This window comes from Fusarium flagelliforme, assembly GCF_020744385.1.
Source record: "Fusarium flagelliforme strain FIESC 12 MPI-CAGE-AA-0113 chromosome Unknown B0J16scaffold_1, whole genome shotgun sequence".
NCBI lineage: Eukaryota > Fungi > Ascomycota > Sordariomycetes > Hypocreales > Nectriaceae > Fusarium > Fusarium flagelliforme.
Window position 1 is genome coordinate 5,001,485 of NW_025763503.1, and position 21,647 is coordinate 5,023,131.

Here is a 21,647-nt window from a genome sequence, read left to right on the forward strand (position 1 = left end):
GGAAAGAGGGAAATCTTGTTGCTGCCGATATCCACAAAGGCTGCCCGGTGTATTTTTCGTTGACGCGCCATAAGAGGGGCAAGAACAGAAAATAGTGGGAGGAGCCCAACTGCCCTATCTGGCATGAAGGGAAGTGGTTCGCAAAAGCCAAAGCCATGCAAGCATCATACTCAATGAGGTAGATCCCTTGCAAAGAATGTGAAGCAGAAATTCACTTACCGCTTAGATTACAACGTCTCAGAACGATGCTTGTCTTTGTTGCAAAGTTTGATATGACGAGATTGAGGGATAGGCCGCCAGTGGGTGAGTGGTTCGCCCGGTTGCCTTATCGTGAAGGGATGAGGCTCTGCTGCTGTGACCTTAGCGCCCGTCATCTTGAAACCCCATCATCTCGCTTTCATTTTCTGAGGAAGAACTTACCAGTAGGATAGCCTCTTTATCTTTATTATGATTAAAAATATATTCTTAACGACAACATAACCATGTATATGTATGTGTATTGCTCAAACAAGCCCGTAGCTTAGTGTGAGATGAACGTATGACACCACTCGGGGGGAGATGGAATAGGTAATGTTCCTCAGACCCAATGACTAAAGAAAGAAAATAGAGCAGATGAATGGTGATAGATTTGTGTGATGTGATGTAATGTCATGCGGAGTACAGGGTGAGCAAGACTGTGAAAATGGAATCGAATATCTAGATTTGAGAAGTTTTCCCATGCACTCTATATATAAATTTTGCTTCGGTTCGCACAGGTCCGCCTAAATCCGGTAAATTTGCAGTGAAAGGATCGAGCACAGAACCGGGCGGAAACAAGGGTTTAATAGAGGAAGTGCAAGACAATCGTTGGCTTAATACATTGACTACCTATTTTCAACCCTCTTCAAGTAGAAATACTTAGCAATAGATACCTACCTGACTAATGGTTCGCAAAACCCACTTGCTGTCAATAGGATTTTGACTTGGGGGAACAACCTCATTCTCCTCCAACTTCCATCGTACTCACTCTCTGCTACAGCATCGAACTTTCCAGACAACGGCGTTCCCTATACGCAGAAGAGTTCGTAGTCAGGTGGCTCGGTTGGTAATCAAGGCAATGGCTGTGCTCGTAATCGTGAGCGGCCATTCCGTGTGTACCAATCCATGCAGTTTCAACGATAGCTATATTCTTGATATGGGTAAATATTGACAACCTGGCGGCTGTCGGCAAAGCTGAACTCGAAGGCCAAGAACCTGTGATTAGGCATCATATTATTACCTGTGAGCCATCCTCTCGAGATGCTGGGAGCAATGACATTCGGTAGACCCAGCTTTTGCCTGATAAACATGATCAAATGTCACTAACATCATTAGATTGGGACGAACCCCTTTTCTTCGTGACTCGCGAGACCAACGGAGCCAGCCTCATTATTGAGACAATTGCTGTCCCAGGAACACCACTGGTTATCCAAAAGACTTGTCATTTCCTCTCGACACTTGAACGGAGTAATGGCAAATGGGTCATACAGCTATATTAGCTTGCGGGCCCTGGTTGAACAGAGCAACGGAGTCCTTTGTCATTCAACAGGCCAAGCCCAATTGTCTTCTTGCACGCTGTCGCCAGGCTTCAACCCGCAAGGACCGAAAGCCAAGGCCCTTTCTTCACGGAACCCGTGATTGTAATGACTCTTCGATCGATCAGGTAGCAGTCATGATGAAGCAGTTTCGCCCCAGTGGAGATTATAGGCAGAAGCGGTTGACGGCGGCCGAAGTGCCCGCCAGGATGCGATGCACAATTCAAATCGATTAGATGGGGATTGAAAAGGGAGAAGCAGCCTTCGTTGACTCAGAGACGGGGGGAAGGGCCTCTTTAAGGCCCGCCAGAGACGATTGCCACGTCTTCTGCACATTATGTATCGTGGTCTAGGTGATGATGTCCCCTCCTGTCTGGCACGAATACGTGAAGTCTGTATGAAGCTCGAGCAAATTGCCCCAAGACGCCATATTGAGACTGCCGACCCATTTCTTGCAATGTGCCGAGAAGAACTCTGGCATTCATCCCTATTTCAGGCTGGAGCCTAGCATGAACGACAACATTCCCGAGCATCGGGGCGGGAAAAGAGAGAATATAGCACACGGTAAATGGTATGATATAAAGGCCTTTAAGAGCTACTATTAATAAAGTAAACAGTGAAACCAAAAGTATAGTCAATCTTGGATGCCACATTTATATATATCATTTAGTAGGTAGTTACTTAAGGCGAGATACAAGTACAAAGAGGATGTTAATTGTATAGCCTGCAGTTCCATAGGTATGGACTTGAGGTAACCGATATGCATTTGATAGCTCCCGCTGGAACTTACCTGGAACTTGTCTGGAACTCGCCTGGAACCTGTTCTTACTTCTTCGGTTAGCCCCCACTATTTTATCCGCGCATCATCCCGCCTTTCGAACTACAACGATAAGCGCGGTCGTTGCCTTATGGTAAGATCAAAGCTATTGCTTGTTTGTCTGCCTAATAAACAGCTTTTCTGCGAAAAGAGAGAGGCTAGCCAACCACTAATTTCCATACCCCAAAGAACTTTTGACATGGTCATCCCGTCTTCCATATCGGGTTTACATCCCTTTACAGTAGCTTTATGCTTTCCCACAGGCCGCAGCCACACCACCCACCAAGGCGGCCAGTGAAACATCGTTCATGAGTACATCATTTCTTACAGGCAGCAGAGTCCTAGACTATCTAGACGTCAGACTTCAGCCTCTCTCGTATGGCATGAGCAATTGGAATACAGAGTTCAAACATAATGTGATAATGTGTCAGATGTTTTTCAGCTTCAAGCCTCTTGTGCTGTTGGTTGTCATGCTCAATTTATAGCTGGAATGGGCCTTTTGCCTTCTTCTGCCTTGTTTTATATTGAAAGACTCCTTCCGCGATGGCATGTTAATGAAATTCACGGCAAGACATGTAGTCAATAAAGAATACATATGGATCAATCATCGGACGGCTCGTTGTAACGCAGGTACATCCACGAAACAGCAAACTTGGATGCCTCAGTCGCCTTGTTCCCAAGTTCGCAGCTTTATTGGAGCCGCAAACAGAACGACATCTTGTGCCCCCATCAATTCTGTCTGTACTACCTGCAAAGCGAGCTTTGTTTCAAAGGTGACAACGATAGAAGGACTCGTTCTTTTCAGAATCATGTCTCATGACAGACAACGTATCTTGTGTAATGCTTTAACATTGTGCATGGAACGAGGCAAGCATTGGCTGAGAGGAATGTGTAATAATGTTCTCCGAGTAAAGTAACACATCGATTTCAGGCCATAGTAATCGACCAGATGACCTAGGTCATGTTCGATGTTTAACATAAATGACACATCTTGCGTGGCTACATATTTTCGCTGTGGTGCAACTTGGTACATGGCAGTGCTGGTCGTACCTTTTCCTAGGTACGCAACGACGCCATTGTATGTACAGCATGCATTCGGATATACAGAACGACTGGTCGCTCGTTGTAAATGCAAATGAGGCTCCCCTACTTAACAGTTACACAAGAGAAAAGTCAGGCCATATTCATGTACCTCGGGTGTTGGCATCAAGTTGCATATATATAGGCACTGTATCTGCGGTCATCACAATGTGTCAATTTTACACTCACTCTATCATTCGCAACAATTTCATCGAGAATCACGTCCTGTGTAACCTGGCTGGGATAGTTGCCGTCCGTTGTATACTCTCAGTAACAAATTAACGAAGCCCCTTCTCTCTTGTCTCTCTCAACTCCTCACGCTCATCTATGGCTTTCGCGTCATTACTCTCGCATACCAGCGGTGTAACGTGTTGCATACGCACTTGGTACCGGATTATCCAACGACCATGAAGCTCTGACAGCCTCCACAACAAACTGCAGCGAGTTTGTTGCATTTTCGTTCGGATTCCTTGTTATCGACATATTTCCTCTGCACTTTACCAGCTAGAAATCTCAAATAATGTGGTTTTGATCCAGATCTTCAACCTCTCGCATCTATGGCTTATCCCTATCAGAAATCGCCTTGCATCAGTGTAAGGCAACGACATATTGCTGCTGTAAGGGCTATCTTCTGCAGATGCATTGAAGGCGGATAACTGCAGCCGTTGATTTGAGCCCTGAGAATCTGGCAGAATGGCAAATCGTCTTCTCTCATCAGTTGTCGTAAATGAGATTTAGATGAGGGCCTCTCAGCCCTGGGTGAGTAGTCACATATTTGCTTTTTTGATAGGTGAGGCTCTGACGCCCCCAACTGACATCTTGGTTACAAGAATGGATTCATTTGCCATCTTACGATCATAGATAAGATCTCATATAATCTCGAGACAACTGGCGCCAGTTACCCCAGATCGGGCTCTCATCAATGCCTTCTTTGAAGTTTGTTGCAAGTTACCTGGGAGTCATAATAGCGGTCTACAACACAAGGACCAACCCAACACAGGTTTGCCCTCTCAAGGCCTGGCTATGTTTGCCGTGAGAGCCAACAGTTTTCGAAAACTTGTTCATCCTGAGACAAACAGCTCAAGCTCATGTGCATCCTTCCTCAATGCTGCTGCCCGGCTTTACTACCCGACGGCTTCCTGTCCGGTCGCATTTTCAACGGCGACATGCATGCAAGATGCTGTTGCCTTGTAGAAGCATCAGGAAGGGTTGGTTGTATTTGCTGGAATTTGAACGGACGTCTGTTGGTGGTCAGTCATTGTGATCACACTTGCCTCACAAGTGTAAGTCAGCGGGCGTTGTCAAGGGTAGGTAAATAGCCGCTTATGCTGAGTGCTCAAGGTTGCATGATAATCCATCCGGACTGTACACAACTCGCGATAGGGCCTTATTCATGACAAGCCTTGCAAGGCAACAGAAGGCAGAATTCGGAGGTGTATCAGTTGTCTGAGGTAGTTCATGCGATGCGAATGCGAATGCTACGAAGTGACTACAGTTTTCATCGACGGTGTTGTCATACTTAACGAAGCTTACGATATCCTAAGGCTTGAGGCCTTCGACCAAACTACACCGAAATTACAAGGAAAAGGACAGCTGATGAATATTGAAAGTGAATTTTGGACAGTGGTGTGCCAATATGTAGCCGGTTACGTATCACGGGGCTCAGATTATCGCTGAAACATATGCAGGGTTTCAATGGCATGGCCGACGTCGATCTCGCAAACTAAACCCAGCCAGCTCTTGGTGATCATTAGCGCAAGCCAATTGGGCCGCCTCACCAAGATTCAGGGCTGGCTCCCGAGCCTCACTTTAATCCTGATTGTCGCCTGGTATCAGATAGAGGCATCGAAAGGAAATGTTCTTATCGACAAGAGGGCCAATATCCGTGGGGTTCTGTTGGGGGCGTACTGTTGTCTGATGGCCCCAGAAGCACGACTTATTCGAAGGAATCCTGGAGAAGCAAGATGGAGACACCAAGGAGTCGGGAAATGTTAGTTCATGATCATGCTTCCTAAAATGAATGCGTAGATGGGCAGTTTGAGTAGAAAAGGTGTTGGTCTTGCAATACTCGTCAATTCGTGAAGCATATCAACAGATATCCCAGGCTGCTCCCTGAGGCAGCATCCGATGTGATCATGTATCTCTAACATGTTTGTCCCAGCTATAATCAATATACACTACTCGAACAGCGCCCCTTTTCATGATCGGAAGGCCTCATACTTCTCAGCCGTAGTCCTTTTCTCCTCGACGCGGGCAAGAGTTTCCGCGTCATACACATCCTCAAGAGACTTGCCACCCTTAAAGATCTCCTTTTCGTGTCTCGTCGCCTCCTCCTTGGTCATCAATACAAGGTCCCTCAGCTTCACTGTTGAGCACTTCTGAGTATCCTTGCCCTCGCCCAAGGTCGTCATACTGGAGCCCTCAGGCTTCGCCCATCGGATAAGAACCAGCTTTGTAGGGATACCGCTGATAGCACTTCGGCCACGGTACAGCTCCTCAGAAAGGAAAGCCACGTCACCAGTAGTGATAGGTACCTTGAGGCCGACCGTATCGCCTTCAAAGGTCATACGTGCCAGCTTCTCTTCGTAGTTCTGTATCGTTGCCAACATACCCTCATACATCTTCTCACGACCCTTAGCAGGGACGTAATCAAGGGGGTAGCCTGTAATGCTCAAGATGACATGGTTGGCAACAGTAAGACCAAAGATAGCAGGCATTGTACCAAGTACAGGTAGAATTCGCACGCGGAAGTTGGGCATAGCTGCGAGGTCGCCGACAGAGCCCTTCTGGAACTCCTCTTCGGGTAGAGGAAGCAGCTCAGCCTTGCCAGCACCCGAGGTTTCTGTGGAGTAGACAACGGGGATACCGCTTGTGATACCCTTGAGCTTGAGCTTTCTTCGAGTCGCGCGCGAAAGACCATCGTCCTTGCTGGATCCGATATCGCCTACAATGATGCGGGTGGGATCCGACTTGCAACCAGCCCCCATGGCGCTGATGACAGGTAGGTTGTTCTTATGGCAGTACTCGAGAAGTGAAACCTTGGTCTCAATATTGTCGATAGCATCAATAACAAAGTCAGGGGCACGTCCACCCTCGCTCCAGGGTCGAAGCAGTCGTTCCGCAACGTTCTCGTTGAACTGCTCTTGTCGCAAATCGAACTTGACCCAGGGTGCGATAGCCATCAAGCGCCTTTCCAAGCACTGCACCTTGGGAATACCGACATCTGCCAGAGTAGCAACCGCATGGCGATTCAGCGAGCTCAAAGTCACTTGATCGAAGTCGATTAGACGAATTTTTGATACACCAGAGCGGGCGAGAGCGGCCGTGCAGTGAGATCCCACACCACCACAACCGACTACAATAACGAAAGAATTTCGAAGCTTGTCGAGACCCTCATCAGTCAGAAATACACGGTTTCGTGCTAGTTGCTCGAGAATAAGCTCTTCATCGAAGTCTCCCGCTTGTGCGCGACGAGCCATTGCTTGGTTCCTGGCATCTTCCTTATCCACTGGTGGTGCTGATGAGCCACCAAAGTTGTTCAACTGCAGCGAGTTAGTAACTTCACCACAACATTGACTTGGGAACAGTACGAGTTGAAGATTAGGGTCATTCTCAGGGATTGAGTTCTTGAGTTCATATACTCTCTCTTCCCGCTCCAATGCTTGGTAACCTAGTATTAGAGATGCAGCTGTAGCTCCAGAGAAAACTGCTGTCGCAAACAATTGGAACCTAGGATTTGAAAGTATATCCGAGGACAAGAAGGAGGACATTTTTAAGAAACTTGCAGAACAAAAAATGTTCTTTGTCCTTTCCAATTAAGAGATCTTGAAGTTGATGTGCTCATTCAACTTCCTCCGGTTTTTGCAAAAGTCTTGGCACACAGAATATGCCGCCTTAGTCAGCTTTTCAAGATTCCAATTGGCTCAATTTTCATATCGTCACTTTGAGATCTTCATCATCCAGCGACTCAATATAGCATCATCTTGGCGACATTCCCTTAATCAGCAACGAACGAGAACACGACCGACCGAGTTCAAGGGGAACGCTGGGTTAGTTGCAACGCCGGCGCCATGCGTCCTCGGCTTGTCGGTCGCCGTGTCCGGGTTGTCACATCCCGAGTGCCAACTCTTCGAACCCGATCTCCATGCCTCCTCCGAACCTTTACACACCACACTCAACTCACCACAAAATCACGACCGAATCTCCCTTTCCTCACGATACCAGTAACTTCAAATAGTGTTCGATACTTCACCACTGAGCGACGAAAATGGCTTAAGCACGAAGCCAAGTTGGCAGTCCGATACACAGCTTCGTTCTGGGGTTTATTAGCATGTGTGGGCGTCATTTTGTTCTTCGTCAATGAAGAGAAGCTGGAACAGGAATATCCCACACCGCACGAGTGGGGATGGATGACGAGGAAATTCTTAAGGGATTCAAATAACAGCAAGGATCCGAAGAACGGCGAGATCAATTGGCCATGGTCTTTCGAATTGGCACGAGGATTGGTATTGAGGTTGGAGGACCCAAAGGTCGATGGACAAGGCGTTACGAAACTTACGGATAGAGTTGATCCTGAAGCGGAGATTGCTGGGGAGTTCAACCCTTGCGATATCTCTGGCAAGAGCGAGGAATGGAGGAGAGGATACTTTGAGGCTATTATGCTTGCTGCTAAGGGCGCGGAACATGTCGACAGCTGGGTGCGCGACCTTTCGCGCAACATTATCTCACCTCCCGAATTTGTCATTGGGCCATCTAACCCCAGACCTGCGCCAATTCCCCCAGGACAACCCCACGCCCCTCGCGAAGAGGACTGTGAAGTCGCCTATCCTAGCGCCGATAACTTTTACATGAAGATATTAGGCACAAAGGGCTTGACTTCACGACAGAAGCTCGAGGCGACACTTGAGTATGCCAGCTATATGGAGTTCAAGAAGCAGCCTGAGGGCGCTGAGGCTCTGTACAACCTAGCCCTTGCGGAAGCTACTCAAGGGGTCGACATGTCAAACCCCCCTTACAACCCCAAGACATTTGTTCTCAACGAGAAGGCCGGACCGCCCTCTCAAAATGTTCTTGATGCCATCACAGCTATGGCAAACTTCAAGGCGCGCAGCGGAAAGGTTGATGCCGCCCTCCCCGTCTATCTCTCCCTCCTCAAGGCCCGTCGTTACCTCTCCAACGAACCTCCCTTTGCTGCTCGCTTAGAGGCGAAATCTAGCTCAGTCTTTGATAAGGTGGTTAAGACTTTCTCACAAGCTGACTACCCACCTCCTCCGCCAGATGGCACCCAGCCCCCTTGGCGTAGCGCCCATGAGCGTTGTCAAGAGGCTTCTTTGAGCCTCTGGATTGGTGAAATTCTATTTTCCTCATCATCAAAGGACGACGGACTGTCATGGACACGCGACAGTGTGGACGTTGCAGAAGAGCAGCTACGCAACATGGATCTTCTGGCGGCCGACAAGGCGGCTAAGAAGACCTGCCGTGAATGCTTGAGCGCAGGTCTCAACAACTGGGGCAAAATGGTCGCCAAGCTCGCCAGAGAGGAGGAGTTACGCCAAGAAAAGGCTTCCACGCAATCTGGTGTCTTTTCTTTCTGGAGCGGTACCCCAGCAAATGCCGAAGACCGATGGACTGCAGAAGATGCTGTGGTGAAGGAGCGTGTGCGCAGGACGAGAGAGCTTATTGAGGATCTGACACCAGCAGGACCAAACCTCGCCTCGCTGTTCAAAGCGTAAAAGAATGTAAAAATGTAAAAACATGTATAATGCGGGTATACGCTAGGAGCTGCAAAAGATCTTGTTGTGTATCTTATTTGGCTACTGCTCAAGACTTGAGCCTGACTCTAGTCTTTTTAGTGATCAAGATATCCCTTTTTCAACACCGTATCATAAAGCAACTTGTGATGCTGTCTATCTTTCCACCACAAATGAACCAGCGTTGCCCAGTTTCCGAAATTCTTGGCCATATCTCAGATCTCGTCCTGTTCCTCATCAAAGTCTTCAGGAGGTGCCACGCCATGCTTCTCAAAGTACTTCCAACGTCTGAGCTGCTTGACCTCTTCCTTGATCCACTCGGGACTCACAGTGTCGATTTCGGGTCTGACCTCGTCCGGAAGCTCGCTCCATTGCTCTTCCGTGATGTCAGTTGGGAGGCGCTCTGCAACAGGCATTTCCGGATTCACAAAATCGGGGTTCAAGGCAACTTCCTGCAAGTAGGCGAGCGCTGGCTCAAGAGCCTTGATGAGTGTCATCTCGACGTACTGGTGATCCCCGGAAGAGAAACAGGGACAACCATGGGGGTCGATCATGAGTGATGGGTTACCGCCAGGCATGGCCAGGGGAGTGTCAAGAGGTTCATCGGAGACAAGGTAGCCGCGGGTACGCTGTAATAGTTAGCCTTTGATCAGTATGGGGATGGTGGAAAGAGAATTACCTTGGCTAGGAAGTCTTGAAACTCAGCATTGACGAGTGAGTCTGCACGAAACGCAGTTCCCATGAAAAGCATACCGCCCAAACGAGGGCCCCATTGAGCCCAGTTGTCGTTGTTCTCGAAGAACTTCAGGGCTACCTCACAGCTTTGTCCGATGGCGATGATATCGATCTTCGCATCCTTGTTCACGTCGCGAACTTTGTTGAGGACTGTGGTCATATGGGCAATGGGAGTTTCACTTCCAGGAATCTCGTTCAGTTCCTTACTGTACTTTCGGCCGGCATGCACCAGGCTTGGAAGAGGGATGTCCGCGGCATCTTCGACGGTGATAGCGCGCTCTTCCTCGGGCCACCAGAATCTCTGACCCATATTGGCGAGGAGCACGCACGGAGGCTCAAGGTCATCGGGGCCGGCACGCTGCTTGGCAAGTGCTTGCACAACAGAGATCATACTACCCTTGGTAATGCCGTCAGGTCCGTTGATAACACGACCCGCGATGATCCCTAGGCCGTGAGTAAGTTCGCCGAAGATGATGACAATGCGTGCGGTTTTGGCGATATTAGGGCTCAAGAAAATAGGGCACTGTTTCTTGTTGCCAGGCAGGAGTTGGAATTTCTGGAGGCCTTCTTTCTCTAGCCGCTCGTGGATGACATCTTCCAATGCGTCTGGATCTAGTCAGTAAAGCTAACTTAATACATAGCGTGGTGTTACTGTACGATTGAAGTTGAACCTCTGGCGATCGTTGACACGAGAGTTCTTGTTGACGAAGAACTTGTAGTAGCAATCCGGGTTCTTGATTGAGCGGACCTCATCTTGGTCATTTACAAAATATCTGACAACAATTAGAGGTGTATTCTGAAGTGACTCGAAGTAACAAACCCAAGGCCAGCGAGGTCCTTTGGAAAGGAGACATCCTTAGGAAGACCGGACCAGTGCCGGCGAAACATGATGAAGAACAAGAAAGTCGCGCGCTAGGGATTGAAGTCTTTGGATTGTAGAAAATCAAGATATTTGTATGATGGAGGGAGGAGGAAGAGAAGGAACGCAATTTCTCAGTGCCTGCGATTAAGTACCCTGAGAAGTATTAGAGAGGGTCATGGCAGCTGCAGGCAGCCGACAGCGGGCACGCCAGATCTCTGACACTCGTAAGATTGTGCTCACGTTTTCGTTTGTTTGCATAGGTGAACAGCAGATTTCAGGAATACAAAATACTGATAGGATAAATAGCGGTTTTTCTCACTGCCCTCTTTGGTCGCAACATGCCGCATCACCAAGCCTAGGTATGGTGTATCAAAGCGAATTACGACAATCACGATACACAATTCTTCAGACACTAATCGTAATCGAAAACCTGCTTCTTTTGTACCCTGCCAAACAGTAGAGGTGGGATGTTCAACTCCAGTATTAAACAAAACACAATGCTTACGTCTTACAGCAAACGCCATTCTTGATGCATGCAATCATCCCTGAATTTCCTAAACGCCATGCCAAATAAGCATCTCCAAAGGAAAACAATGTCACAAACAATTCTCATTCCAATCACTGGTTAGAGCTGGGATTATAGCGGCTGCGGAAAGCCTGGCTTATACTAAAGCGGCTTCCCGCTCCCCTATTCATATGACTCGCCAATGCTTCCTCCAATGCGGATTGGGTAACAGAGGCATCTAACACTGTGTGATTAGCAACCTTGGTGGTAGCGAGAGGGTTCAAGGAACTTACCGTCAAGATCACTATAACTGCTACCCATGCTAGGGGTTCCGTCGCTGCCTTCGCGAGAGTAGCCCCTGTTCTTACTTCCTGGGCTACGTCCGGCCAATTCAGCAGTCCGACGTGGTGAGAGAGGTCCAGGTGTCCTCTGCTCAGCTGATTTATCGAGTTTGTCCGGCTTTTGTATCATGGCAGCAGAGCTAGCTGAAGAGTCGGATGTGTTGGATTGATGGATAGCAGGTTTTCCATGACTCCTGTGATGTCGCTTGCCGGAACTGCGCCCGTCCCCCCTAAGAGTTGAGCCAAGGTCCTGGGCCGAAGTTTTGCTGGAAGGAGATGTATATGGCTGGAAAGCGGGTTCAGATTCATCATCCTCATCCTCATCATATTGTCCACCTTCAGGCTGCTGGAATCTTGGGGGCCGGCGAATGATGCGAGACTGGGCAGGGACTGATTCATCATCAGATGATGTCGCCGAACTATCCTCTGCTGGGCCTGGTGACGGGCTTCGTTCTTCTGGTGAAGGCTCTGGCTGGGCTGCTTGTTCGGGAGATTTGGCGGGAACAGATGCGATGGGGAGAGATGAGAGGCGACGTCGTTCGCTAGTCCGCGATGCTAATCCAACACCTGGTCGTGGAGATGCCGGCGCTCCTGTCATATCACGCAAGACTGTGGTATTGGTTGATGTATTTCGTGTGACTAACGGTCGCATCGATGAATGAAGAGGTGTGCCAGTGCCGCTCCCAACATCAGCGCGCAGCATGGGCGATTCTCGTCGAAAAGATAAGGCGGATTGCGTTCGTTGATGGCCGGGGCCAGCGGACTCGCCGCTTGGTACGGGAGAGGGACCTGAGCCACGAACAGCGGCGGTAGCTTTGCGAACTTGAGCGCGAACTTGCGAAGCATGTCGTTCGGTAAGCCAGGCAACTTGCTGAAGAAGGAAGTCTACAGGGACTTCAAACCGATCGGCGCTGCATCTCAGTAAGTATCACCTGCACGATATTCTGCAACAGAAGATCGACACCTACATTTCGTCCCCTGGTTCAAGTCAGCTCCAATGAATTTACGAGAATGGTGTGATCCTTACAGTCAATTTGTTTCTTTGCAGCTCCGGAAAGGATCTTCCATAAAGCCTCATCTTTGACAGGATCCCAGTTCACCTGTCATGCTTCGAGTTAGCCTCACCATGACTACTCAGATGCGCGCGCATGATAGCCTTTAAGATGACCGGATCTGGGGAACTTCTTACCGGTGGAGGGTCAACAAAGTCGCCCCGAGGCATGGGTACCCGTACAAAGACGGTATATGTAGGTTCGCTCATGATCCGTCGATGAATATTAAAGAGATTAATAGATGAAAAGGATGAAAGAAGTAAAGTAGGCAACCAAGACGAAGCTCTTGGTCCTAGAGAGCTGTTGCAAGGGTTCCGCGATCGGCTTATCGATAAGGTACTAGTTGCCGTTTTAGCATGCGAAGTTGGAGGGGTGAGACAGCCAAGATATCCTGGTCCACTCAAGTCTAAGAGAATCCACCATCAAAAGCACTTCTCAACAACACAACGTCAAAGGAACCATTGTTCAGCCAAACAAAGCAAGGACATGATCATTCCCTACGATGTCTTATCAAATATATTAGTTCTTACTAGGGAGACTCGACTGTTGACAACAATCATCGTCCATGCAATATCTGATGACGGTCAGTCTTGGTATAACAGCTTAATGCCCCTACTCAATGATGCGCATAACCACCTACACTCAGTATTTCTCTCTTCTGTCTCCTGAGGAGATAGTTCTGGCTTATGAAACAATCTCTGTTATGCTTGTTTTGTTCTGGCATTCACTCGTATCATGTCATACATCTCTACCCGTCAGTGCTTGGTCAATTCCACTTGTACGCCCACTCAATAACCGCGTTAAGATTCTTTTCGCAGGTCTAATATTACTGAGAAGTGATATCCCTGGTTCCTGAATGGGTACCTGCGTACAGAGTATGACAGCTCCCGCTATGCCGAACAAGATGCCGTTATGTTCCTCACACTAAAGCAAGCACCTTGTCAACCGACACTTATTCCTCCATGCTTGTCTCGCAATCGCTTGACAAGTCATCGCCATGGATACTGGCAGATTCTTCCCGCTGCATAGCTTTCCCCCATAAACTCTCCAGTTTGTAGCACTTGATCATCACCCGCTTCTGCTCTTCAAGTCGTTTGCTAGCAGCTTCAAAGCCTCTCTCTCCATCTCGTAGTCTTGCCGCCTCCAATTCTTGTTTCTTTTCTCGGTTCCAAAGGCGAAGTCGATCAATTCGGTCTGTGGTGCGTAGACGTTTGGCGTGGTAGTGGAACTGAGCATCACGGGCTTTCAATATCTCGCTGCTGATGTTGACTCTCGCAAGTAGCCTCCGGACGTCCTTGTTCATCTGGTCGCGGTACGATTTGAGTGCTTCATAGTCGTCTTCTGGTGGTTTCTGGATAAAATTGACCAACTCAAGGATGATATCGAGTTCATGGATAGCCATTCCATATGCCAAGCTGACTTGGGTTTCTGTTTCTTCGATGGTGGTCTGATTCTCACCAGCCTTGACGACGGATGGATCAAAACTAGACATGTTGCAAATTATCAACAGGAAAGATGATTGAGTTCTTGTAGACTTGTGAATAGGGTTTAGAATTGTAGTTGGCCCGAGACGTTCCACAAACATTCCATACCGTTTACGGAGTAATCACTTGCATTAGGTGATGAGTTATAACTGTTTACAGACTCTACCATGAATCGGTATCCTTTTCGTTTTGTGTAATACTTATATGTGTTTCCTGTCATCGACATTGCCTTTATCATGGCTGAGAATCGTCTATGAACACAATCTTGGACCACATCAGATGAAAGAGATCCTTTTTTTGCTCAACCAACTCACTTGCTTCACGCACTGGCAACGACATTGTTCTTGTATATCGTTGACTTTCGAACTACCTGCATAGACATCATGGAATACATTGTCTGTAAAATGTATGTTCTAAGTCTAGGGTAGTTGACTTGCAGATACCCACCAGTAAATGCCGATCTTCGTTGCTACTGTTGCAATAACTGATAGGCATTAAACGCATCCACTGTTCGGCATTGCTGGGAGGATTATGGAATCAATGTTAGCTGTAGCTAGGCTCTAGTGTCACTTAATAAAACCCCTGGACCGAGGTGAAAGCGTGTCTGCACGACTCATGAACACGGCATTGCTGATGCTTGACTCACGAAAGCCGATGCAAAGAGGATCCCGGCTTTTCCCAAAACGGAAACGACGGTGCCCCGCGACTGCCATGCCATTGACCTGCCTGAACGACCCCGCTGAATTGTCTTTGCCTCACCACTGGGCAGTTGTGACTTGGCTTTGATCCGTCTCCAGCCAAAAGTCGGGAAGCTTCCCCCATTGATAAAAACTGCCTTAACGAGTGATTATTAATTCAAACTGTCTTTTCTTTTTTTGACCTTCCAACTGTAACCATCTGCATGGATGCGTCTCGCTTATCTATCCCATACCGACCACAACACCATTACAACATCATATCGAGCTATAGCTCTGTCAATATCTCGTAGGAGCTACATAGAGCTCTTACATCATCAGATACCTTATCGCTATTCGTACAATAAACCCAGCCCCTCTAGCCTTTAGCTACGGACAGCTGTAGCCCTCCCCACCACAGTCGTAGACGCGAGTCGCTTTTTGCGCAGCTTGACGACTACAACAACCCAGTCACCAATACCAACATCCGCCACGACACTCACCATGGTAGCTTCAGAGCTCACCGCGTCTGCGAGAGCCATGCGCTCCACGCCTGTAAGCAGCGATGAGTCGGGTTCGAGCTTACCAAAGCCCCTCTCGCCTTTGCAAAACCGTGCAGCCGCCAGCCACAGCCCGTACATCCAGGAGCATGCTAAAGACTTGGTCGCATGGCAACTCCTCGACGATGAGGCAGTTGAACGTGCACGCAAAGAGAACAAACTCATTTTCCTCCATATCGGTTACAAGGCATGCCACTGTAAGTCGTGTGATCATCCTAGGATTAGCTTTGCTGTTTCAATGGCTAACGGTTCAAGTTTGTCGATTAATGTCAACTGAGACTTTCTCTAACCATGAGTCGGCTTCTGTACTTAACGAGTCTTTTGTACCTGTCATAGTTGACCGCGAGGAGCGTCCCGATATAGAAGCCATCTATATCAACTATACCCAAGCCGTCCACAATGTTGGTGGGTGGCCTTTGAACGTGTTTCTTACACCCAACCTGGAGCCGGTATTTGGTGGGACTTATTGGTTTGGGCCCGCAGGACGACGCCGCCACAACAGTGATAGTAACGAAGAGATCCTCGATTCCCTCACTATTTTTAAGAAACTACGCGACATCTGGACTGATCAAGAATCTCGATGCCGAAAAGAGGCAACTGAGATTGTTGCTCAGCTCAAGGAATTTGCAGCTGAGGGTACTTTGGGTACAAGGAGTATCTCAGCACCCTCAGCTATAGGTCCTGCTGGCTGGGGCGCACCACCTCCTACCCACTCGAGCGATACTAAGGCAAAGAACATAAGTGTCTCGGAGGAACTGGACCTGGATCAGCTGGAACAAGCCTACAGGAATATTGTCGGCACCTTCGATCCAGTTTATGGGGGGTTTGGTTTGGCACCCAAGTTTCTAGTCCCGCCCAAAATGGCGTTTTTGCTTTCACTCTTGACAGCCCCCGAGGCCGTTCAAGATGTTGTTGGAGAAGACGAATGCAAACATGCCACCAAAATCACCTTATACACACTGCGACAGATCCGCGATGGGGCGCTGCGCGATCATATTGGAGCGACTGGCTTCTCCCGCTGCTCAGTCACAGCGGACTGGAGCATCCCTAACTTTGAGAAGCTGGTAACGGATAATGCGCAATTGCTTTCCCTATATATAGATGCGTGGAAGGCAAGCGGTGGGGGTGAGCAGGACGAGTTTTTGGACGTTGTTATGGAGCTTGTCGAATATCTTACCACGTCTCCGATTGCCCTTCCTGAGGGAGGATTTGCCTCAACTGAGGCAGCTGATTCTTATTACAGACAGGGCGACAAGGAGAAGCGGGAGGGCGCCTACTACGTCTGGACATGGCGCGAGTTCGAATCTGTGCTGGACGACATTGATAGCCATATGAGCCCCGTGCTGGCGGCGTATTGGAACGTCAAGAAGGACGGAAACGTTGGTGAGGAACTCGACCCCAATGACGACTTTATCGATCAAAATATTCTGTGTGTCAAGAGTACCGCCGAGCAGCTTAGCAACCACTTCAGCACGCCCGTGGAAAAGATTCGAGAGTACATCGAGACAGGAAAAGCTGCCCTGAGGAAAAAGCGAGAACAAGAGCGTGTACGCCCTGCAATAGATGACAAGATTGTTGCGGGATGGAACGGTCTTGTGATATCGGCACTCTGCAAGGCAGCATCTGCGTTGAAAACGTTGAAGCCAGAGCAAAGTTCAAAGTGCCGATCTACAGCAGAGCGGGCCGCTGCCTGCATCAAAGAGAAGCTTTGGGACGCCAATGAAAAGGTCCTTCACAGAATATGGTCTGGGGGAAGGGGAAACGCTGCTTTTGCAGATGACTATGCTTACTTTATCCAAGGCCTGCTGGATCTTTTCGAGTTGACAGAGAATCAGCAGTATCTCGAATTTGCTGATGTGTTGCAACGTAAGATATACTAACCCCCTCATTCGTGTATCGTCCCGCTAATTCTTGCAGAAACCCAAATTTCCATGTTCTACGATATTGATGGTGCTTTCTTCATGACGAAGGCCAATAGCCCACATATAATTCTCCGCCTGAAGGAAGGCATGGATTCATCGCTTCCATCAACGAATGCTGTTAGCGTTTCTAACCTTTTCCGTCTTGCAAGCTTATTGTCAGATGAGGATCTTGCTGTCAAGGCTCGTCAGACCATAAATGCATTTGAAGTCGAAGTTGGGCAACACCCTTGGCTGTTCCCTGGCATGCTTGGAAGCGTTGTTACTGCGAGGTTGGGCAGCCAGAAGCCATCAGTTAAGGTGACATACAAGCCAGCCAGGTTGACAACTTAAAATAGGCTAGCTGAGCAGAAACAGCTCGCACAAGCCGGGTCTAAAGGAAAGGGATGATGGATCAGAAAGACGAAGGAGAACTGGAGAATCCTAGACTTTTGCAGCATAATTTAACAACCCTCCAGACCAAAAAGCTTGGTGCCACGCATATGCACTTTACTCTGTAGAGTTCCAAATGTGCGCATTCGAGATGTGATCAAATTTGTCATTTCAGGGGTATCTATTCTACATCGGCCACCGCCCCTTCTCCCCCCCATGGTCCATTACACTTATCGAGCACTTCAACTTATGCGGTGAACTAACTCGTGAACAAAGTATGGCTCAGCAGTATTTCTTTAGTCTGGTTATTTACTGATGGCTGGCTTAAGAACGGGAATCTGCTGTGCCTTTGCGGTTCATCAAACCAGTAAAGAAGCTCTGCAGTTGCTCATTGTCAAAGTCCTTGGCCATATTTGCAGCAGGCGTTTGCGTTTCTGCTTCCTCCTCTTCGTTACTAGGCGAGGAGGAAAATGCATTGCGATCCTGTTCATGTCAGTCCCTGCACGCATTACATATTGATGGCGGGATCGGCTCACCTTAAGGCGCTGTAGCATATCATCGGCGTCGACCTGGATACCGCCCATGTTGAACTGCACGGGGCCAATATGTTCACTGATGCTCTTCTCATCGCCATACTCAATATGACGGGCGCTGCGAGCGATCGCGTTGTCGGGTGCCTTCTCTGGGTGCTTGGCCTTGAAAGCCTCGAGAATCTTGAGTTGCTTCGCAAGGAAGTCTTGAGTCTCGTCGCTATTCACGTTGATCCACTTCTCGCCATGCATGGCATTTTCAACAACTGCCAGACCGCCGCTGTTGGGATCACGGCACCAACCCTCATAACGCGCGATCGCACTCTTTTGTTGTCGCTTCTCCAACTCTGCATCATCCACCTCGCCTGCTTGGTCATCGTCGTTAAAGTGCATATCCTTGCGGGGAGTGTTGATGTCATCAGACCATGAATTAGAAACCTGCTCGGCGTCAAATGAGCCGCCAAGAACACGAATCTTGCCCCACGAGTCCCAGTTGGTAGGAACGACAATCTTGTCGCGATCGATAACATTATGCTTGAGTGGGTGGCGTTTGAGAAGAGATGTGATTCCAAGAGTGGAATGAATGAGAGAGGGTAGCTGAGAGGGTGCATTTTGTGAAGTGTAAATCAGAGAAGCACCATCTGTAGAATGTTAGCAGCCTGACCAGATAAGTAGATGGCAAAGTAAACTGACGTCTCAACAAAACTGTTCGCAAGTATTGCAAAACTTTATCAAAATCAGGTTCTTTCCAAGCCTGGTTCTTTTCGAGAAACTCCATTTTTTGTGCCTGCTTATGTTAGTAACCTCATCATCAATTTGCTTAGTGGTTGGCGTCTTACATTCTGGCACACTACACAGAGTGGCAGGCCCAAAGGTTCCTCCCATTCTCCTGGTCCCAAAGGCAGTGAACTGTCTCCATCGCCACCAGTGGCTGTAGCTGATGGTGTGCCGTCGAGATTGGTCGCCGCGCCTCCCCGACCTCTCTCCTTCCAGGTCGCCATAACCTCTTGCATAAGGTCGCGTTGATCACTGTCGACTCTCTTGAGAACCTCTTGTATCATTTGAACCCATGTCCATATTTGTCGCAACCACAGGTGAGGTTGTGACCAGTCCAACAGGATAATGAGAGAGGTGTTGGGGATCGTCTCTGGGGTAAGGAGGGGCGCAACTAAAGAAGCGAACTCGGTAGATGGTTGGGAAAGAAAGTAGAGCGAGACTCGTGCCAGGGTATCTGAATATGTCAGTACGGTGCTTGAAGCTATACTGAGCGTGTTTACAAACCATCTTGGTCGGCATCAAGCACATCGTAGTATGTGTAACCCAGCGCAAAGTTGTTGGCAATTGGTGGTATCTTAAGCCGATCCGTATTGCGCTTTGACTCGGAGTTGGACAAAGATTCGAGAAAGTCTCTTTGATGTTCGGGGGTACCGCCTGGATTCATAGGGTCGTGATCAGCTAATCGAGCTCGTTGATATTGCTGGCTCGTCTCTGCATACCTAGAACAATGAGGTTCTTCTCTGGTAGTCGCTTGCCACTTGCGACGGATTCCAGCATAGACGTCCAAAGATCCTTCTTTTGCTCGCCATCGCGACCTTCTGAATCACCTGAACCCGTTGTATACACCGATAGTCTGTTGGCCATGGCTCCGGTGTTTAGCTCAACGAGCTCGCCGGGAGTCTGTTATAGGACGAATCTGTAATATTCAGATCATGGATCGGTTTCCGTCGGAACTAGGGTCTGGGATTGCTGGTAGAACTGTCTCGAATCGAAGTTCTGGTAGATACGCGTTTGGGGTGGTCTTGATAATATTAAAGGAGGTTGACAGGGGATTAGAGTTGCCGTTGGTGCATCTTCCACTCTGCATACAGCAGCCCCGAAAGTGCAGGTGGAATTGGTGTTGGTCTCGACAGTCGTTTATCTCAGCTGTATAATGTCAGATGCAGGTAAAAGGTCGTGTTTCAACGCTCTTGGTGGTTTGTGGTACGTAGATATCGTCGACCGCTGTCCTTCATCAAAAAGCCCGAACGTGGCCAGCTCAAGGTTGCCAGGTACCAATTCGTCCCTCATTGGCACTTGGTCAATAAGTTACCCCGTCCATTTAGCTCGGTCCGGAAATTGTCCCGCCAAGAAAGAACTGCGCGCTACAACTTAGCGCACGGTCCCCCAGAGCTTCAGTGATGTTTCTACTGGTTCTGACGTTGAATGCGACTTCGAACATCAATTATTTTTGACCCTTCACAAAGTTGCGCCGACAGCAACTGAAACCACACAATGAATCAAATACGCGCGATCCAGGCGCTGAACAAAAAGGAGATTGAAAATGGAATGTGAGTACATAATGCGGTATCTTGGAATCACCCTTTGCACACTGCTAACACGCGCTCAGTACCCCAGAAGCTTCCTGGCATACGGACTATCGCGACACTGCCTACGTTTATTTCGGCGGTCTACCTTACGAACTTTCAGAAGGCGATGTTATTACGATTTTCTCACAATTCGGAGAACCTGTTTGGCTAAAATTGTCCCGTGATAAGGAGACGGGCAAGTCAAAAGGTTTTGGATGGCTAAAATATGAGGACCAGAGAAGCACCGACTTGGCGGTTGACAACCTTGGTGGAGCAGATATTAGCGGTCGCCTCGTTCGTGTCGATCATGCACGGTACAAGGCGCGGGACGATGAGGACCCAGATGAGTTCAAGGTCGGCTGGGAGGAGATGCTAAAGCGAGAAGGTCAAGTTTTGTCAGAAGATGAGAGCAGCGAAGAAGAAGTTCAACGACCAATGCTGCCAGAAGAAAGGGAACTTGCACTTCTAATGCAGGAACACGATGACGACGATCCTATGAAGGGATTCCTGATCGAAGAGAAGAAGAAAGAAGTCGAAGAGGCACGGCGCAAGGCAGATAAAAAGGATCGCAAAGACAAGCACAGGCACCACAGATCGCATCGATCACGGCGGGAGGGGGGCGATGAGGACAGGCACCATAGATCAAGACGACATGAGAGTCCCGCAGACAGGGAGGAGCGCCACCGGGATAGAGATTCTCGTCGGCATAGAGACGATAACGATGATCGAGAGAGAAGACGAGATGGAGGCAGAGACAGAGACAGGCGGAGAGAGAGGACTGAAGACGGCGAGGATCGCGACCGTCATCGGGAGCGAAGAAAAGACCGGGACCAAGAGCATCGCAGACATAGGGATCATGAGGAGTCGCGGCATAAGAGACGCAGAGACGAAGATCCCGATAAAAGGTCAAGACGACGAAGTCGCAGTCAATCACCAAGACGCCGCGATGATTAAAGCAGAACACTATCTAATGCAATACGCTACACAAACCAAAACAACTCTAGTTATTCTGAACCACTCAAACGCCTGTTCCATTTGCCCAACATTAAAATTCATATTCCTTGCCGT

The 21,647-nt window shown here is 48.6% G+C and overlaps 7 protein-coding genes across 7 annotated transcripts; 3 read left to right on the forward strand and 4 right to left on the reverse strand.

Moving 5' to 3' along the window:
* Positions 1–5,501: 5,501 nt before the first annotated feature.
* B0J16DRAFT_329424 (uncharacterized protein) lies at positions 5,502–7,325 on the reverse strand. The gene is made up of 2 exons (XM_046126327.1): positions 7,041–7,325; positions 5,502–6,992 (listed from the first exon to the last, which is right to left on the reverse strand). The coding sequence occupies exons 1-2, from the start codon at positions 7,218–7,220 to the stop codon at positions 5,649–5,651; spliced, it is 1,524 nt and encodes a 507-aa protein (XP_045989567.1). The 5' UTR covers positions 7,221–7,325; the 3' UTR covers positions 5,502–5,648.
* Positions 7,326–7,332: 7 nt separating this feature from the next.
* B0J16DRAFT_30741 (uncharacterized protein) lies at positions 7,333–9,299 on the forward strand. Its single transcript, XM_046124824.1, has one exon. The coding sequence runs from the start codon at positions 7,521–7,523 to the stop codon at positions 9,180–9,182; it is 1,662 nt and encodes a 553-aa protein (XP_045989568.1). The 5' UTR covers positions 7,333–7,520; the 3' UTR covers positions 9,183–9,299.
* Positions 9,300–9,415: 116 nt separating this feature from the next.
* On the reverse strand, positions 9,416–12,904 carry B0J16DRAFT_352682 (uncharacterized protein; the record flags this gene model as incomplete). The annotated part of the gene is made up of 8 exons (XM_046129268.1): positions 9,416–9,829; positions 9,880–10,541; positions 10,593–10,708; positions 10,756–10,847; positions 11,148–11,152; positions 11,563–12,537; positions 12,671–12,743; positions 12,833–12,904. The coding sequence occupies 8 exons, from the start codon at positions 12,902–12,904 to the stop codon at positions 9,416–9,418; spliced, it is 2,409 nt and encodes an 802-aa protein (XP_045989569.1).
* Positions 12,905–13,647: 743 nt separating this feature from the next.
* On the reverse strand, positions 13,648–14,187 carry B0J16DRAFT_258140 (uncharacterized protein; the record flags this gene model as incomplete). The annotated part of the gene is made up of 1 exon (XM_046123171.1): positions 13,648–14,187. One exon carries the CDS (start codon positions 14,185–14,187, stop codon positions 13,648–13,650), a length of 540 nt encoding a protein of 179 aa, XP_045989570.1.
* A 786-nt stretch (positions 14,188–14,973) lies between these two features.
* B0J16DRAFT_30801 (uncharacterized protein) lies at positions 14,974–17,864 on the forward strand. The gene is made up of 3 exons (XM_046124862.1): positions 14,974–15,610; positions 15,669–17,279; positions 17,331–17,864. The coding sequence occupies exons 1-3, from the start codon at positions 15,358–15,360 to the stop codon at positions 17,663–17,665; spliced, it is 2,199 nt and encodes a 732-aa protein (XP_045989571.1). The 5' UTR covers positions 14,974–15,357; the 3' UTR covers positions 17,666–17,864.
* Positions 17,835–19,875, reverse strand: B0J16DRAFT_391648 (dynein light intermediate chain-domain-containing protein; the record flags this gene model as incomplete). Its single annotated transcript, XM_046131945.1, has 6 exons — positions 17,835–18,187; positions 18,241–18,875; positions 18,928–19,021; positions 19,074–19,465; positions 19,516–19,665; positions 19,731–19,875. The coding sequence occupies 6 exons, from the start codon at positions 19,873–19,875 to the stop codon at positions 18,029–18,031; spliced, it is 1,575 nt and encodes a 524-aa protein (XP_045989572.1). The 3' UTR covers positions 17,835–18,028.
* A 577-nt stretch (positions 19,876–20,452) lies between these two features.
* Positions 20,453–21,607, forward strand: B0J16DRAFT_30862 (uncharacterized protein). The gene is made up of 2 exons (XM_046124882.1): positions 20,453–20,561; positions 20,621–21,607. The coding sequence occupies exons 1-2, from the start codon at positions 20,506–20,508 to the stop codon at positions 21,531–21,533; spliced, it is 969 nt and encodes a 322-aa protein (XP_045989573.1). The 5' UTR covers positions 20,453–20,505; the 3' UTR covers positions 21,534–21,607.
* Positions 21,608–21,647: the final 40 nt, after the last annotated feature.